The following is a 19,771-nucleotide window of genomic DNA, read 5'->3' on the forward strand; positions in this document are numbered from 1 at the left end:
AAATTAAACCCCTTAAATGAATTATCTGTGCAATGAAAAGTATACAGCTTTGTTGAAAGAAATCAAAAGCACAAACAAAAGGAAAGATTATGATGTTCATGGATTGAAAGAATTAATATTGTTAAAATGGTCACAGAGTTAGAGATAGATAAGACATTTATGGATATAGGTCATCATCTATAGATTCAATTCTATCCCTATCAAAACTCTAATGGAATTCTTCACAGATATAAAGAAAAGTCCCAAAATTTGTATGGAACCGCAAAGGATCTTGAATAGCCAAAGCAATCCTGATTAAGAAGAAACACGTTGGAGGTCTCACACCTCCTCAATACAAAATACACTACCCAAAGCCATAGAAATAAAAACAGTATAGTTCTAGAATAAAAATAGACAAGACCAATAGAGCAGAATAGAGAGCCTAGAAAGAAACTATCCAAATATGGTCAAAATATTTGACAAGGAAGCCAAGACCACCTAGCGGGAAAAGGATGGTCGCTTCAACCAGTGGTGTTGAGAAAAATGGATCAGCACAAGCAGGACACTGAAGTTGGACCACTATCTTATAACACACACACAATGCATTAACTGACATCAATCATAGACATTAGACCTGATACCATAAAACTTCTGGAAGAAAGCATAGGGTAGCAGGTCCTCAACATCAAGTCTTGGTAATCATATTTTAGATATGACACTAAAAGCACAAACAACAAAGGCAAAAAAACAACAACTGAGGTGACTATGAAGTGAAGTCGCTCAGTTGTGTCCGACTCTGTACGACCCCATGGACAGTAGCCTGCACCAAACTCCTCCGTCCATGGGATTTTCCAGGCAAGAATACTGGAGCAGTTTGCCATTTCCTTCTCCATCAAACTCAAAAGTCTCTGCACAGCAAAGGAAACAATTAAATGAAAAGACAGACTATAAATTGGGAGAAAATTTGCAAACCATGAATAGCAGTTACAAAACATATGAAGAACTCATACAAGTCATTAATAATCTGATTTTAAAATAGGCAAAGGGAAGAAGCAGACATTTTCCCAAAGAAAACACAGAAATGGATACAGATATATGAAAAGATGTTCAAGACACTTAACCAGAGAAATATAGATCAAAACCACAATAAGCTATCACCTCATACTTTTAAGAATGGCTATCACCAAGAAGACAAGGTATGATAAGTTTTGGCAAGGATCAAAAGAAAAGTTAACTTGTTGTGTACACTATTTGTGAGAATGCAAGTCGGTTCAGCTACTATGGAAATCAATATGGAGGATCCTAAACATAAATAAATAAATAAAGAGATCTACCCTATGATCTAGCAATCCCATTTCTGGGTATACACCGAAAGGAAATAAAAACAGATTTTCAAAGAGATATATGCAATCTCATGTGTTTTACCGCATTTTTCTTGATAGCTCAGATATAGAAACAAACTAGGAGCCCATCAACGAATGAATCGATAAAAAGATGAGGTATACACATGTGCTCAACGGAATGTTATTCAGCCATGCAGAAGAAGTATATCCTGCCATTTGCAATAACATGGATGGATCTTGAGGACATTAGGCTACCTGAAATAAGTCAGACCTAGAAAGACAAATACTCTAAGATATCACTTATACATGGAAACTAGACAAGAACAAACTCAAAAAACAGAGTAAATGGTTACTAGGGGATGACAGGGAGAAGGGTTAGAATATGGTTTTTAAGTGTAAAAACTTGCAACAGGTAGTAAATGTGTCCTAGAGATCAAATACCTAGTGAGTATAGACAATATCCTATTGTAATGAAACTGAGAGACTAGAACCTAATATTCCATCCACTAAAAAGAAATTAGAACTGTTTTATGACAGAGGTGCTAATTATCACTACAATGGCAATCATATTACAATATATAAATATATCAAACTAATATGTTGTACATTTGAAATATACACAATACTGTATGTCAAGTATATTTCAGTTTAGAAAACAAAAAAAGAAATTTTTGCATTCCAGAAACTAGAATCCAAGTATGCTTCAATTTCTCTTTCATTATCTCTGAGGATCAAGGTGAAGAGATAATCTGGGCTAGCAATTTTGAATCAATATTTTATATCAAATATTTTGCTAAACAATTTTTGCATGTTAATACAATGTGAAAGATTAAATAAAAATAAATATGTTTATATCTTCTACCAATGGAGGGAAACTTGATTTGGTGCATTCACTGATGGGAAAAGGACGTGTACTGTATATTCATCTCAGAGTAGAAAATGAAGTCACATGAGGACATTGCAGAGAATGTAAGCAACAGGGTCAGTTTGATTATGGGTGTTGTCCTTGATGACTATAGTCAACACTAGAGAATAATGAACAGTGTATACTATGTGCACTCTGGATAAAGTAATATCCAAATTGCCAGTTTCAGACCAGGATTCCTTTTCTGCACTATTGTTTCAGGTGGCTTTGACACAGGACAGCTTACAGACTAGAAGAATAATTTTGAATGGAATGCTTCATATAAAAAAGGGAAAAAAATAATGTATCTAGTGATCAAAGAGACAGCTAGAAAGAAAATAGTTAATCTAGAGGAAGCCATATTCAGACTACTAACAAATAAAGTAAAGCAACATATTAGAGATCAGGTTTTTAACAAATGTTATAGTACCCAATTCTAAAAGAGATGGGAATCCCAGACCACCTGACCTGCCTCCTGAGAAATCGGTATGTAAGTCAAGAAACAACAGTTAGAACTGGACATGGAACAACAGACTGGTTCCAGATTGGGAAGGGATTTTGTCAAGGCTGTATATTGTCACCCTGCTTACTTAAATTATATGCAGAGTACCTCATGAGAAACACTAGGCTGGAAGAAGCACAAGCTGGATCAAGACTGCCAGGAGAAATATCAATAACCTCAGGTATGCAGATGACACCACCCTTATGGCTGAAAGCAAAGAACTTAAAAGCCTCTTGATGAAAGTGAAAGAAGAGAGTGAAAAAGTTGGCTTAAAACTCAACATTCAGAAAACTAAGATGTGGCATCACTTCATGGCAAATAGATGACTTTATATTTATGGGCTCCAAAACCACTGCAGACGGTGACTGCAGCTATGAAATTAAAAGATGCTTGCTGCTTGGAAGAAAAGTTATGACCCACCTAGACAGCATATTAAAAAGCAGAGACATAGCTTTGCCAACAAAGGTCCATCTAGTCAAAGCTGTGGTTTTCCAGTAGTCATGATTGATGTGAGAGTTGGACTATAAAGAAATCTGAGCGCTGAAGAATTGATGCTTTTGAACTGTGGTGTTGGAGAAGACTCTTGAGAGTCCCTTGGACTGCTAGGAGATCCAACCAGTCCATCCTAAAGGAGATCAGTCCTGGGTGTTCTTTGGAAGGACTGATGCTGAAGCTGAAACTCTGATACTTAGGCCACCTGATGTGAAGAACTGACTCATTAGAAAAGACCCTGATGTTGGGAAAGACTGAAGGTGGGAGGAGAAGGGAATGACAGAGATGAGATGGTTGGATGGCATCACCAACTCAATGGGCATGAGGTTGAGTAGACTCCGGGAGTTGGTGAGGGACAGGGCAGCCTGGAGTGCTGCAATCCAAGGGGTCTCAAAGAGTCAGACACAACTGAGTGACAACTGAACTGAACAGATAGTACCCAATAAGCTTTGGGGGAGCTTCCCTGGTGGTCCAGTGGTTAAGACTTCCTGCTTGCAATGCACGAGATATGGGTTCCATTGCTGGTCAGGATCTAGGATCCCCCATACCTTGCTCCATAGCTAAAAACAAAAGAAAGAAACCAAGAAGCCATGGGTTACAGGGACTTCAAACTGAGGGTACACTGGGGAGAAAACTTGTTTTTCCTTTTTTGGCTTTACCATGTTGCTTATGGGATCTCAGTTCCCTGACCAGGAATTGAACCCAGGCCACAGCTGTGAAACCTAGGAATCCTAACCACTGGGCCACCAGTTGTTGGGGGTTCTTTGTACCTTTATACCAACCCCTTCTTAAACTCTCAAGAAGACATGATTCTCCTGCTTCCCTTTGGGATGTACGAGACAGCATTTACTCATATCTTAGTAGTTAATTATCATCCGTTGGGAATACATGTGGCCTTAAGTGGTTGAATGGTACAGGCTCATTTGAATGGATGGTCAAGAAGGAAAGTCCATAAAATACTTAGGGATTGGGCTGGGTGGGCATGTGATTTATTCCTTTATTCCTTATCTCCAAGATATACCTATGCTGAACCACCTCTCTCATAAGTTCTGAAGTAAGTGATTATGAAACAGAGGTAACCAGGATCTTGTGCTTGAGGGCCCTAGGGCCCCAAATTCACCTTCCCCAAATCCACCCTCTCCTACCCCTTGGGATAACCTAATCATCTCAGGTGTTTGACCTTATCCTTGGTGGGGATTGAGTCACAATTATACCTAGATGAGAACTCTTCTCCAAAAGGTAGGAAGATAGTGATTTGGGGGTATATGTTAGTCTCTTTTGGAGAAGGCAATGGCAACCCACTCCAGTACTCGTGCCTGGAAAATCCCATGGATGGAGGAGCCTGATAGGCTGGTCCATGGAGTCACTAAGAGTCAGACATGACTGAGCAACTTCACTTTCACTTTTCTCTTTTATTCATTGGAGAAGGAAATGGCAACCTACTCCCGTTTTCTTGCCTGGAGAATCCCAGGGACAGGGGAGCCTGGTGGGCTGCCATCCATGGGGCTGCACAGAGTCGGACACGACTGAAGCGACTTAGCAGACTTAGCAGTTAGTCTCTTTGGATACAAATGAGAGTCATTTTGTATCCAAAAACCTATGATCCTGCTTCAGCTGGCTTGCAAGACCCTTCTGCTCTGCATGGAGGGAAAGGAAATTCAGTCTCATCAGAAAAGTGTTTCTCCTGATATAGCCTGCAGGAAGAGTGTTGAGTCTAACTCAGGTGCTTTTCATCTGGACTTGGTGGCTGCTTGGTGGTCTGAACATCTGTCCGTAAGAGATGAGCTTATAGTCATATAAGTGGGCACATGCACTGAAGGCATGAATTTCAATCCGTGCCTAAACCAAAGAAAGGCAGCTGAGCCACAGAAGCTGATTTTTCATTTGGATCCCAGCTCTTAGCAGAGGGGTAAATGTTTTAAGGAATGCCTGTATACCTGAGGACTTGAGCACTCTGGAAAGTGCACGGAAGGCAGATCACTATTTGACCTAAGAATCAACAAATGGCAACTACTAAGACGTCAACTTTAAGGAAATGAAAGGACAATAAAGCCAATAGTGCATGAAGAGCCCTCCATTCCAGCCAACCAATGGAGAAGCCACTCCTAGCCAGGTGTGGACAGTTGCTCTGAATTTGCACCTAGTATACAATGATCAGATGAAAGGTATAAATCGAACCCCCAAGATTTGACCTCAAAGACGTTGCCCTCTGCCTGATGGGTCAGGGGGGAAACAGAGCTGGAATCTTACTTCTGATGGCCATGTTTCCTTTTTCCTGCCCTGGTTATGGTTTTAGAAGCAAAGAGCTCAGTACCCAGAACAGAGCAGAAGCGGGTCTGTAAATGCTCTGGTGGAAGGCACCACTGCCAGACCTCCCGTGACAGTTCCCAGAGACCAAAACCAAAGCAACCTGCCCACTGCTGTTGGGCTGGACCTCAGAGGCCTTCGTGCCTTGCAGATGCCCTGCCTTAAGACTGAAGCAAGAGGGAGAGACAGCATCAAAGACATCAGTGGTTTTTGGACAGGGCATCTTACATGTTCAAAACACATTCTCCTAGAGTGATGTGCCAATGTTTATAGCAGCTAGGAAATGGCAGCAATTTTTGGCACTGGGGAAAAGTGTCAAAGTGTCCCCCTACCATTTACAGGGGGAATTGATGTCAGTAGGGCTTATCTGTTACCAGGGAAACCTGCAGCTAGGGCAGCAGCCAGCTGGTTACTAACTAAGCAATGTATAAAATAGGATTGAGTAGTCCTGTGAGTGGAGCAGGGACTGGTCGAGCAAGGAGGTGTAGAAAAAGCAAGAGAACAGCCATCTCAAATGTGCTGACCATACACTCCATCCCTACATAACCTGTATGACCTATGACCCTTACTATCTAGGTCCACCCCTCTTCCACAGTATTCCCGGCTTCAGGTATATAAAGATGCACTGCAGTCAGATACCACAAATGCAATACAGACAATCACAGCTGTGAATATTGAGAGTGCAAAGAGCAGGCAGTCTTTGGGGACAGGCATTTATCAGGTCAATTTTTCATGGAATTCCTGAGGGCAACAACAGCATCACTGTAGACCCACCATCAGATTCATTCTGGAGTGAGGTCACCATTGTTGCCCTGTCTGCAAATAGATTCCTTACCGCTCAGACTAGACATGAAATGTAAGATGTCTAACAGACTCAATGCAGGGAAGATCATGACCATTAAGCAAAGTACAAGCAGTCACAGCATTCCAACATAATAACACCCTTGACTACGTTTTTTGTCCTGGCTGCAGTACCATTACTCTGTCCAACCTCAGTCCACTTCAGCCAATGTCAACAAACACTGGACAGGGCATAACAGAACACCAGGTTAATATAATGGTGCCTTTCTCTAGTAGGGGCCCGAGATTAATCTCTTAGTTATTTTACGTGGGCCCAGATGAAATCTTTAAGTCCCTTATTCCTAATCCCCACAGGGCTGCAAACCCAAAACACCTGGGACATCCATACCAGTTTCAGTCCCAGAGCCACTTACAATATGTTCCCTTGGGGGTAAAACCTGTGGCAAGGGCAAAAGTTAGTTATTCTCCTGATCATTAGCTGGCAATGATACTTGGGTGGTCAACAGTTGAACTCCAATGATGTTGAATAGTTTGCTCTGGGTTAACACGATGTAGGTACACCCATTGGTGACTGCTCCTGGAATATTTAATGACAAGCTCTGTGACTAAGCTAGCCTCTTGGTTCACAGGTTGAGACATTGGGTTTCCTGTATCAGTTGTTGCTTACTCAATCCACTCATCCTTCTATTAGCCCGGCAGCAGTAGGGCTGTAGGACAGGCGGAAATGCCAGGTTACGGCATTTTTATCAGCCCATTCCTGAATCTCATGGCCACTAAGTGGTGTTTTTCTGCATTGCTCAGCAACTTGAGTAGGCCCACTGTAACAGCTTCCAGTAAAGCATGTAGGCTGCATAGAGCTTTGTTCCTTGACACCATATCCCTACTCCCATACCTGGGACCAGAAGCCCAGAGGGTACTCTTTTTATTTCACCATTGCCACAGGTCCCAACCAAACCCTTCAGGGTAACCGACCATGGCCAATTGACAAGCCTGTCCCAGTTAGTGTCCCTAAAGCCTGTAATTGTTTAGGGGTGGTGGGTCAGCAGTACGTTTGTACTTTGTAGAAAACAATAAAACCAGAAAGGCTCTTGTGTTTTTCCAGTATCACAAGCCCTCCCAGGCAGTCAGGTGAAGCACAAGCCCAGGCTGCTACTTTGATTTTATTTATTTATTTATTTATTTTTTTGACTTGATATCATCTCATTTTATTTATTTTTTTTTTGGTTGCTTTTTTAAAAATTAATTAATTTATTTTTTAATTTATTTATTTATTTATTTTTTAAATTTTAATATCTTTGATTCTTACGTGCATTCCCAAACATGAACCCCCCTCCCACCTCCCTCCCCATAACATCTCTCTGGGTCATCCCCATGTACCAGCCCCAAGCATGCTGCATCCTGCGTCAGACATAGACTGGCTGCTACTTTTAAACTGGAAAGAGACTGAGGTTAATAGGATGTCACCAGTTTAATGGAAGAGAAAGATATCTCTCACATGAACCCACGTGCTAGGGGAATGACACCCTGGGATTATCCCCACAACTTTCCCTTCCCTGTCCTCATTCTCCAACATCTCGGCACTCACGGGGTTTTCTGTAGCTTTCTGGCGGACTCACCAATTGTTGGGCTTCACCCTGCAGGTATGCATGCTTGTTGATGCCCAGCCTTGAGACCGAAGCAAGAGCTGGGAGACAGGGACAAAGATATCCATGGCTTACTAGATAAGGAATCTTAATGTCCAAAACAGAAGAGGCTTAGCGCAACCATGTTCAGTGAGAACAGGAAGGGCATGGACGCAATCTCCACCGCTTGAGGGAGGAACCCCCCAGTCTAACAGAGAGTTGACATCAGTTTGTTTATCAGGTACCAGGGAATGCAGTGTCTGGGGCAGCAAGTATGTAGGCGATTACCGTTAAACCCTGTAATTAAGAGAATTGGATAGTCATGTGAGTGAAGGAGGGCTGGGCAGGGGATGAACAGAGAGCATGGAAAGCCATCTTGAGGCAAGTGGAGCGTGGTCCTAGATCTACAGCAGAAAGCAAAAGAGTGACCCCTGCCAGAAGGCAGCTCCCCCAGACGCTGTCTCCCACAGGCTGTTGCCTCAGCAGCCCTTCACCTGCCCCACTTTGCTCAGTTTGGCCAAGCAGCTCCCAGCTCTTTCCTAGCATCTGAGCAGTAATGTTGAGACGAAGGTGGAAGAGAAGTGGGCTCAGCGGATGCTGTATCTTGGTCTCTGCAGAGGCAGGCTGCACTCACAAGAGCTCTGGGTCATTGTGCAGCTTGCTGGTCTTCTCTGGACCTTGGATTCCTGGACATCCGCGAAACACGGACACTGGTGCTGCCACTTTACTCACAGGGCTGCAGTGAGGCCCCGGTGAGGTCCTGGGCTGAGGGTGCTCTTTGAACTCTAAGGTGTGTGTAGTCCTATCAACATTAGTGGCAGATGTCCAGAAGCCAGGAGAGGGTGCAATTGAGTGAGTCAACAAGGAAGGAAATTACCTACTTCTTGAAGAGAGTTTTCACAAACGGGCTGAGAGTCAGGTTACAGGACAGGTATAAGGAGCCAGTTCTCGCCCAGGAACTCTAATTTGCCTGGACGTGCTAGAGCCCTACAGGAAACAACTGTGAGTGTCTCTGTCCTTGCCTCTTGTTTTCCCATGTCTGGTGACTATCTCCCTGCCTATGTGGGTGGGTGAAGAAGGCAGGGTGTGTGTAGACCTTCTCGAGGTGGTTCAGTGCTGGTGGAGGGAGAAAATGGGGTAATAAGGGGAGCTCTTCATTCTGGTCCCTTTGTTTGGTGGGAGATGTGTTTCCAGATGTGTTTCCAACTCTCCAGACGTGTTTCCAACTCTCCAGAGAGGGAGAGTTGGATGTGATATCCAACCAGATCTCTGATGCCATTGTCTGGCAGTCCCTTTGGAAAGTGCATGCCATCTTCCTCTTGGAAGGAAGCACTTCTCTGACCAGGAAACCCCTTCCCTCCCACTACCTCAGCCTGCATGGCAACCCTTGGTCCTTTACACAGCTCCCTCGGGCTTTCTTCCACGTTTCTGCACCTCCCATGATTCTTTTCCATGCTCAAAACTTTACAGTTTCTCTGAGAGAGGAAAGAAGCCCAACACTGGAAGTGACCCATGTCCTGCACCCTGATCTCACTTAGCCCCTGAGTCCCTTTCTGACGGTGACTGGAAGCTCTGTTGGACATGGGCTTTCCTCCTCTGAAGCCAGCCTCCCCCTGATGGCACCCATCTCACAGGTCCCCTCTTCCATGAGGCCCCTGTCCCAAGTCCTCTCAGGAGGCCTGGGCAGGCATGCTAGGTGTGCCAGGAACTTTCCTGGTGGAGCCCAGGAATGACAAATCCTGGAAAATAAGCAGTCATGCCCCATTCTGTGCACAGGACAGATCTTACCAAGCATTAGCACTCTGGCTTTTTTTTTTCAGATAGCGCTGCAGACTCCAGTCCTAGCCTGTCCAGAGCAGCAAGTGAGAGGAAACAAGCCAGCATTGTAAGAGGTAAAGCAATGGACTTACTGGTATAAAAAGGGATAAAGAGGCCCAGAGAGAGAAGGGTCCCACCCGAGGGCCCTCAGTGAGTCCCTCCTGGTGTGACAATGGCCTCAGTGAGGAATTCTACATCCTGATCACAGTGCCCCTGGCAGGGATGACAAGCCCAAAGAGGGATGACACAGAGCGCCTGAGAGTAGATTCATGTGCTGGCAGGCCAGTTCAGAGGCCCGGCTGGTCCGCTCATGTCCGCCCTGGCCAGACCTTATCCTAACTTTCCCTAAACTGCTTTCGGAGCCCTGCTACTCTTGGCCCCAAAGGATGGGAGAGGAGATCGGGGAAGGGCTTCTCCTGCCCTCCAGGAGCTGGGCCAGCCCTAATCCTCGTCCTTGGACCAAGAGCAGCCCCTCTCTCTGTTCCTCTGCCCAGGACATGCTTCTCCTCCCTCTCTCCGTGCTGCTCCTGCTCACACAGCCCTGGAGATCCCTGGGAGCAGAAATGACGTTCTATTCCCAGAAAACACTGGCCAACGCCTGTACCCTGGTTATGTGTAGCCCCTCGGAGGGTGGCTTGCCTGGTCGTGATGGACGAGATGGGAGAGAAGGCCCCCGGGGAGAGAAGGGAGATCCAGGTAGAACTGGGTCCATGGACTTGTCCTGGTGGGAAGGGGTGGGCACTGGAATTGTAGCCAACCCCAAAACTCTGAATCTTCTGCTGTGGAAACCTTGAAGATGGTCTTTCCAAGTGGCTGGGTTTCCCCCAATCTTCAGTCCACCTGAGACATGGCTTTACTGATTGGCAAAGACTGGCTTGCCCAAGTCCCCAGCTCCATAACCACCTGTGCTGATTCCTCCCCTAGGATCTTCTGACCCCAACCACCCCAAGAATGTACAAACAATGAGCGGATGACTGGTATTTGGAGTCTCCTGCTGCAGAACTGTTTGGGCTTACCAAGTGGTGCTAGTGGTAAAACCCTGACTGCCAGTGAAGGGGATGTAAGAGATGCAGGTTCGATCCCTGGGCCAGGAAGGTCCCCTGGAGGAGGGCATAGCAACCCTCCCCTGTATTCTTGCTTGGAGAATCCCATGGACAGAGGAGCCTGGCAGGCTTTGGGCCACTGGGTTACACACGTCTGAAGTGACTTAGTACACTCATGTAGGAGACATAGGAGATGTGGGTTTGATCCCACGGTTGGGACAATCCCCTGGATAGAAAATGGCAACTCACTCTGTTATTACCTGGAGAATATCATGGACAGAGGAATCTGTGAGACTACAACCCACAAAGAGTCCGATGCGACTGAGTACATACACTCCAAAACTTAACTGTTGTTCATTTGTATTAAATGTTGCCTCTGCAGAATGTTAAATATTTTTGAACTGATGACAGTGTTGTAAGTTTCAGTTTAATCATCTATGGATGAGAATAATATCGACCACACAGTGACAAAGAATTGAGCCAAGGCTTCATTTTTTGGTGGGTCTTCCAGATAGTTTATCCTTCTGCTGTACCAACCAGCTGAATTCTCCTGAGGTTTCCAAATGTATTGATTATTAAGGGTATTTTCTGGAAACACTGCCTCACAGGAGAAGATCTGGTTTTTACTGGCAAGAAGTGAGAATTTGATGAACCAGCAACAAGGACAAGGGGACCACCATGGCCCTGGGCCAGGGCTATGGGGAATCAATGAGGTCTTTTATCTTTCTGAAGTTTGTGTTTTGATTGGAGGAAAGAAATGAACAACATTAAAGCTGAAAAGAATACATAACATCCCCAGGATTTGTAGGGTAAGAGACAAGTATCTGTCTGCCTTTTAGAAAGAGAGCAGCGTCTAACATGAATGGGCTGGGGCTTGAGAAGGCCTGCTAGAAGTAATCTCAGAGGAGGGGTGGTAGTCAAGGTGCCAGGTCTCTCTAGCTCCCCGAGAGGCCCTGAAATGAAAAGTATCCCTTCTTCTCCCTCCCTGCTCTCACGGCCTCCATGGTTGTGCAAAGGATGGGCAACCTCTCATGCTCCCTTCTAAGGAGTGACTTGCTTCCAAGGTTCCTGCTGCCCTCCCCTGCCAGGGGGGAGCCCAGGAAAGGCTCAGCCAGGGACCTGGTGTCTCTGCCTGAGCACACTGCACCAGGGGTTCTGGGATGCGGGGCCCATCCTCCGGGCTCCCATTGATTGCCTAGTGAGAATTGGAGCTAAGAGCAAGACACAATGTCCAGCACAGAGGCTCTCGCTACCTGCACAGTCTTTCCCAGGCTAGCCTGGCCCTTCTTACCCTGGGGGAGTGGTTTCCAGATCTGAAATGTCATCTCCCCTCTCCAGGTCTCTGAATCCTCTTCAGCCTTGAAGTCCTGTTTCCTATGAGTACATGTATGTCCATGGGTTGGGGGTACTGGGATGGGACGAGGGACATCTCATAAGCTGTTTTCTTCACTTGTTACCTGTGCCTCACAGTTTAAAACTTGATGATAAATTCCTTGCAGACCAGGACCTGGTGCTAACGTGTCCATCCTGCTCAGTACTAGGCAGAAAGTGATGTTCCACAGATAGTTTCTCAGTGAACAGAGAAATGAAATAATGAGGAAATGAATAAATAAGTGAGTGAATAAGTTAGCAGTATCCGACAGATTTCTTTTGTTGTCTTTTTGCACGTGGATGCTTACTCACAACAGTCAAAAGATGGAAACAACCCAAGTGTATATCAACATTTATGCATGGTGAATGAATAAAGAAAATGTATTGCATTCATACTATAGAACATTTCTCAGCCATAGACCAGAATGAAGTACCGAGATGTGTTACAATTTGGATGAGCCTCAAGAATGTCGCTCCTAGTTTAAAAAGGCAGACACAAAGGGTCATACATTGTATGTCTTTATATAAAATATCCAGAGTAGATAACAGAGACAGGCAGCTTCATAGTGGTAACCAGGGCCTGGGAGGAGGAAGGGACGGAGTGATAAATGGGTATGAGGTTTTCTTTGGGATTAATGAAATAGTTTTAAACTAAAGAGAAGTGGTAGTTGCACAATTGTGTCAATGTTCTAAATGCCACTGGATCGCATACTTTAAATGACTAATTATAGGAAATACCTGGAGGTCCAGTGGTTAGGACTCGGTGTTCTCACTGCCAGACCTCAGGTTCAGTCCCTGATTGGGGACCTGAGATCCTGCAAGTTACACATCACACTAAAGAAAAAAAAATGGTTATTTTTATATTATGTGAATTTCATCTCAATGAAAAAAGAATAACCAAGCTCACAGAATTGAGTGTATAATTCTTGAATCAATAGCCATTTCTCCTTTTAGTCTTTGAAGGTAAATCTCTCATAATTTCAGACTTAGGCATCCTTCTTAAGGTTATGTGATTTTTAAATGTTCGATCATTTTTACAAAACAATTAACATGTGATCACTAATCACAAAAAGAAGAAAATTAAAATTACCTAATTGTGCCCCTTACAGAAAATAACTGTTAACACTTGTGTGTGCTCTTCTTGTGGTTTTTTCAATGTGTGTTACATGTGCACATGCCTGACAATGCGTGGACATGTTGAAGAAACTGATTCAAACTCAATAGAGTATTTATAGCCTACATTTATCACTTGATGATGCACATTAATTTTGACTATCTTCTTTAATTTTAAAAACATGTTACATAGTTTTTTCCCTTTATATTAAAATAGAATTTATCTATAGTAGATTCAGATGTATATCATAATGATTTCATATTTGCATATATTGTGCAATGATGTCACAACAAGTCATGTCAATGTCATCAATACACATAGTTACAGTTTGTATGTGATGATAACTTTTAAGATCTGCTTGCTCAGCAATGTTCAAGCATGCAACCCAGGAAAACTAACTATAGCAATTTCGCTGTACATTGTATTCCTAGGAATCAATTGTTTTTTAACTGGACCCTTGTACCTTTTGAAGATTTCTATCCATTCTGCCCACTTCTCAACCCCATCTCTAGCAGCCACAAATCTGTTCTCTGTATCTGTATGTCGTTTCTATTTGTTTTCTTTGATTTCACATACGAGTGAGATCGTATAGTGCCGCCTTCTCTGTGACTTATTCCACTAAGCACAGTGCCTTCAGGGTTCACCAGTGTTGCTGAAATAGCAGGATTTCATTCCCTTTATGCCTGAATGATGTTCCACTGTATGTGCACCCTGCACTTTCTATACCCATTCATCCATCCACAGATACTTGGGCTCTAGGCTGCATCCATGTCTGGGCTACCATGAATGACGCTGCAGTTAACTTGGGGGTGCATATGTCTTTTCAGGTTAGTGCTTCCATTTTCTTTAGTTGAATGCTCAGAAGTGGAATTGACGGATTATACGGTAGCTCTAGTTTTAACTTTCTGAGAAACCTCCTTACTGTCTCCACAGTGGCTGTTCCAGTTTGCATCCCTACTGCACAGAGCTTTCCTTTTCTCTCCTTCTCCAGCGCTTCCTATTTGCTGTCTGATAACAGCCATTCTGAGAGGTGTGAGGTGACAGCTCATTGTGCTTTTGCTTTCTGTTCCTCTGGTGATTACTGTCAGGTGTCATTTCTGACAGAAACTTTGGTTTTGGGATGGGGGACAGCAGGGAGTCCATGGTCCAGAGTAAGAGCTGACAGCCTTACCTGCCATAAATACGGTGGCCTTGGGGCAGGGGCAGGTGCACTGTATGCAAAATCGGGCGAATCTTGGTCTGGATCTGCCTCCAACTCTGCAAGCCTGTTCCTTCTCCTGCAAAATGGGGATGTGGATATACACTTCCTGCATCACCACTGGACCAGTCACCTGAAGGGGGAGTGTCTACACCCTACAGAACCCTGAAGAAATGCCAGGGCCCTGACTCTGGAGGCAGCTGGCTCCTCCTGGGCTGGGTCAGCTGTATGTTCATTTTTTTCTGCCACAGGTTCACCAGGACTAGCAGGACGAGCAGGAATGCCTGGACCAGCTGGCCCCACTGGGCCGAAAGGAGACAATGGCTCTGCTGGGGAACCTGGACCAAAGGGAGACGCTGGACCACCTGGTGAGCAGCTGGGCATGGAATGCAGGTGTCTGCAGAGGGCGTGCTGCCGCTAGGCCACGGCAGTAGGCGCGCACAGATTCTGCCCCAGGAAGAGGAAGGTCATTCTCAAGGGGGCTCGGGGTTATTTGAGGGAAGACTGAAGCTCCTGGGGAGGGCTGAGAGTGACGGCAACATCTTTAGGAGGAGGCTGCCTGTCTGATTTCTATTATAGCCTCATCTTTTATGCACTCCCACTTCCAAGGAGATTCAGTGTCACTAACCAGGCTGCTCCTTTTTCCCAGGGCCTCCAGGTATGCCTGGTCCAGCTGGAAGAGAGGGCCCCTCAGGGAGGCAGGGGAGCACGGGACCTCCAGGCACACCAGGCCCCAAAGGAGAACCTGGGCCCAAAGGTAGGAGGGTGGTATGTGGCAGATTGGGGAGGGAGGAGGGAGGGGTGACGTTGGCAGCCCTGGTGGGGACCAGGGTATGTGCACAGTGCCTGGAAAGCCTGGAACCTCTGCGCCTGGTAGGCCTGGCCGACATTCCCACACTGACTGAATTTCCTAGAGGAGACCAAGCAGTCAGGAGCAGTCTGCCGGGTCACTCTCTCACCTGGAGCTGTGGGTGACAAGCTGCACTGCTCAGGAAATGGTACCTGCTGAGCACACTCTCAGCCGTGTTTCTCAGTGTGTTCCTTCTGCAGGAGGAGTGGGTGCCCCAGGCATGCAGGGCTCCCCAGGCCCCGCAGGTCTCAAAGGAGAGAGAGGTGCCCCTGGTCAGCCCGGAGCCCCTGGACCTGCGGGGCTGGCAGGTGAGCAATGGACATGGGGCTGGGCTCATGTTCCCCTGTGCCCACCCCCACTACCCTTCAGGTCAGAGCTAGCATTCTAGGGAGAGAGCCAGTGTTGGGTTCTGGGAACTGTCTGTCTCTAGGAAGAGGGTGGTGTGAGCAGCAGGAACTGTCTGTATTCAGGGAAGGCTGGTTGTCGGGTTAAGGGACTGTCAGTGTACAGAGAGGATGCAAGGAGAGGATCCAGGCACTGAGGGACATTTGTAAAGGTGGAGGGTGTATGGCTGGGGGATAGGAAGTCCATGTTTGGGGGTGGGGAGTGGGTATGAAAATGCTGAAATATATGTTCAGCACTCACCCATTTCTACTTCTCTGATCCCAGGGCCTGCTGGAGCCATCGGTCCACAGGGGTCTTCAGGTGCCAGGGGCCCCCCAGGACTGAAGGGGGACAGAGGTACTCCTGGAGAAAGAGGAGCAAAGGGTGAGAGTGGGCTTGCAGGTAAGGAAGCCCTGGGGGCCCCATTAGGGTGTGGGGCAGGGAGGAGGCCTTATTCAGCTCAGCTCTCCTCTCAGATAACCTGTTTACTTACAGGTAGGGGTCCAAGCAGGAAAAGTTGACAGGGTATATGGCGAGGTGGACTCTGGGCTTAGCCTCTGTGACTCGCTGGAGGACAACCTGAGCAGATTTTCTATCTGATCTTTATGACAAGCAAACCTGCCTCTCCAGTTCATCAGATAACCCTGAACAGCAAATAACTCAATGGATGTATTTTCCATCCATTGTGTATTCCTTTCCTACAACCATACCACCCCCTGCAATACAAAAGGAAGTGCTATCAGATTCCTAGAATTTGGAATTAAAATGATATCTGGTTCACTGTCAGTGAGGTGCAGGGACCTGCTCAGGAGATACTGTTCAGAAGAGAACCACAGGAAATCCCATGGACGCAGAGGCCAGCTAGGTCAGCAGAGGTAGGCTTTCTAGGCCTCTGTTCTAACTTCTTACCCCACCCCCAAGTTGCATCTCCACCTGGACACTCTTTCCTTGAGTCCTGGGCTCTGAGTGACCCCAGGCTGTTCTGGATTTGTCTTCACTTGGCCTCTCTCTCCTGCAGAGGTCAATGCTCTCAGGCAGCGGGTGGGAACCTTAGAGGGACAGCTACAACGCCTCCAGAATGCCTTCTCTCAGTATAAGAAAGGTGAGTTCCTGGACCTGACCCTGAGCCAGCCCCTGATCATGGGCCTCAGACTTAGTCTGGGCTTGGCTTACGGTTCGCTGGGCTTGGGTCTAAACTGGACTTGCTGGGACCATGATTGGGACTGGACGTAGACCTGGGGCAGGAGTGGGGCTGGGACAGATCTATGCTCCAGGAACTGCAAGTAGACACACGGAACAAGGAGGAGGAAGTGTTCATTGTCACCAGTTCAGCAGACCTTATCCCAGCATACCCTGGGCAGGTGCCTACGACAGATGAGGGGATACCCAACCCTTGTCTTTCTTCTGTGGGGCCAGGTATGCAAGTGCATAGAGAAGCAGCCACACAGCCCAGGGCAGCAGAGAATCCATACCTGATCATGGGAATGGGGCTGGGATGCTTCGTGTGGGGTTCAAGGCTGCTGGGGACCTGTCCTTAGTGTGTGGCCTCCAAGTATCTCTCCCTAAACATGCCCCCAGGTCTGGCAGGAGCAGGCTGCCTCCAGTCTCTGGCCAGTGCTGGACTCCCCCGCACCTCTTGTGGAGTTTAGAGCAGAGACTCTTCCCTAAGCCTGGATCCTAAGCAGGCAGAGGCCTCCTGCAGCACACGCCTGAGTGCCCTATGCCCTGGGACTCTCCACCAACTGTCCCCCCTCCTTCTCTGCTCTCCCTGACGACAGCTTTGCATTCACATCATTCACCCAAACTCAGTGATTGATCAAATATTTTCTGAAGGAGCAGAGCATAAAGGAGCCTGATCTGGTGATACATATTGTTGGCTTCTAAGGACACTAGCCAGTTAAGTACCAAAGTAGTTCAGAATGAGAGTTGCCAGTGTTTGGTATGTCTTCCTCCTTCCACAAGCATATCTGCATACATATTTACTCCCGCATGTGCACACTGATGCACACCAAGAGGGCTTGGGCACATGCACTGGCTATGCACATCTGTACCTAAACATCACCACCTGTGCGACACCATCTACCTACATGAGCACCGTGTATGCACAGGCTCTCCCATCCAGATGGACCTTAAGTCTGCCCATGTATCTTCGGATAGACACATGGGCGTATTCACTGATACAAATATACACCCACCCAGATGCATGGGCTGTAAGCCCAGTAGTGTCACATGGCTTCACACTGACCTTATTCAGGGCTGATCTGGGTGCCATCCTGACCCCCCAGAGAATCTGTTCCCTGAGTCCCTGTTGAAGCTACTCAGAGAAGGGCAGATGGTCAGGGTGCAGCCTGGGTTCCTAAACAGTCCAGGGAGCCCTAAACGTTTCCATGTATGACCCTAGAAGTCAGAGTGATGGGGACGGGTTACAATAAGAAGAGATACTTACGTCACACAGAGGATACTCTTATACTGTATACCCCTACCTTAGAAATAAGGAATGAGACCCTGAAAAGGGAAGTGACTTTCTTGTGTCCACCTGGAGCATCATTGCCAAGGTGAGGATGAACACATGGTCTTCTGGATCCAAAACAGGGTTGTCTTTAGCGCTGATCCCATCCTGCCCACTGTTCCTACACACACTGCCCAGTGGTCCAGGGACACTGAGTGACTTGCATCACAAGCATGTCGAGCCCAATATTAGGCTGTTCTCAGAGGCATCCCCATCCTCTCCTTCCCCTCATGCCTTCAGACAGCACAGAACTCCCCATGCACCCGATCATCATGGAGGGATTGGAGTGAGCCCGTATGATGTTTTCCACAATTCCAGGAACTGCCCTGGGCTGCATGGTGTCATTTCCCTCCTACCCAGTAACTGAAAACTTGATTCTGGCATGCAACACAGGGAGGAACAGAAAGTGCAAGCTTTAGTGTTACCTCCAGCAAGGTCTGATCCCTGTCTACACCTGACAGCTGGGCGACTTTGGGCCTCTTACGTAAGCACCTGAGTTCCGGGGTCCTCACCTGTACCTGGAGACCACGGCACCATCACAGGGCACATTGTGGAGCCAGGGCTGCTCAGAACCAAGTGCCTCACTTTCTTCCCATCTGGTGCCCTGGTACCCAGATGGGATGCTGGGGATTCTGGTTGGAACACAAGGTCTAGGTGCCGCCGCATCCACAGCCTGACTCTCCTCTTCCCCTAGCGGTGCTCTTCCCTGATGGCCGGAGTGTCGGGGAGAAGATCTTTAAGACGGCAGGCTCTGAAAAAACGTTTCAGGATGCCCAGCAGGTCTGCACACAGGCTGGAGGACAGCTGCCCTCCCCACGTTCTGCAGCTGAGAACGAGGCTTTGACTCAGCTGGCCACAGTCCAGAACAAGGCTGCTTTCCTGAGCATGACCGATACCAGGAAGGAGGGTACTTTCATCTACCCCACGGGGGAGCCCCTGGTCTATTCCAACTGGGCCCCCCAGGAGCCCAACAATGATGGCGGCTCAGAGAACTGTGTGGAGATCTTTCCCAATGGCAAGTGGAATGACAAGGTCTGCGGAGAGCAGCGCCTCGTGATCTGCGAGTTCTGAGCTCCTCACACACACACACACACACACACACACACACACACACACACACAGTGTGTGCTGGGGAGGCGGGTGCAGTGCCCAGAGCTGCATTTTTCCAGTGTTTCAATAAAACAGTGACCCTCTGCTGGCCAGGGCTTCTCTACAGAGCCACAGAATAAGGCCAGAGGCAGGGCTCCTATGGAATACATCCCTCAGAATAAAGTTTGAAACTGGCTTCACACAAGAAAGATTTGTCAGAGGAAAAGAGGGGCAGCCTCCCTTCCCAGGGGCAAAGGTTAAAGGAAGTTCTCCAACTCTCCCCTGTTGCAAAATCCAGTGTCTCTGCCTCATCCCTCCATCTGTACCAACCATCGGTTACATTTGACCTCACTGATCACTGTCTCCGCCTCCTTCCCTTTTCCTCTCCTGCCTGCGGTTTTCTTATCTTCCTGGCTGCTCAGCATCACTCTCTTTCCCTCGTCTC

General features: G+C 46.9%; 1 protein-coding gene across 1 annotated transcript; it reads left to right on the top strand.

The window, feature by feature from the left end:
- The first annotated feature begins 8,763 nt into the window (after window positions 1-8,763).
- Window positions 8,764-19,535, top strand: LOC138430338 (pulmonary surfactant-associated protein D). The gene is made up of 9 exons (XM_069572515.1): window positions 8,764-8,952; window positions 9,771-9,842; window positions 10,263-10,464; window positions 14,746-14,862; window positions 15,144-15,251; window positions 15,545-15,652; window positions 16,014-16,130; window positions 16,747-16,830; window positions 18,932-19,535. Exons 3-9 carry the CDS (start codon window positions 10,266-10,268, stop codon window positions 19,306-19,308), a joined length of 1,110 nt encoding a protein of 369 aa, XP_069428616.1. The 5' UTR covers window positions 8,764-8,952; window positions 9,771-9,842; window positions 10,263-10,265; the 3' UTR covers window positions 19,309-19,535.
- Window positions 19,536-19,771: the final 236 nt, after the last annotated feature.

Source organism: Ovis canadensis, chromosome 25 (genome assembly GCF_042477335.2).
Source record: "Ovis canadensis isolate MfBH-ARS-UI-01 breed Bighorn chromosome 25, ARS-UI_OviCan_v2, whole genome shotgun sequence".
NCBI classification, from domain to species: domain Eukaryota; kingdom Metazoa; phylum Chordata; class Mammalia; order Artiodactyla; family Bovidae; genus Ovis; species Ovis canadensis.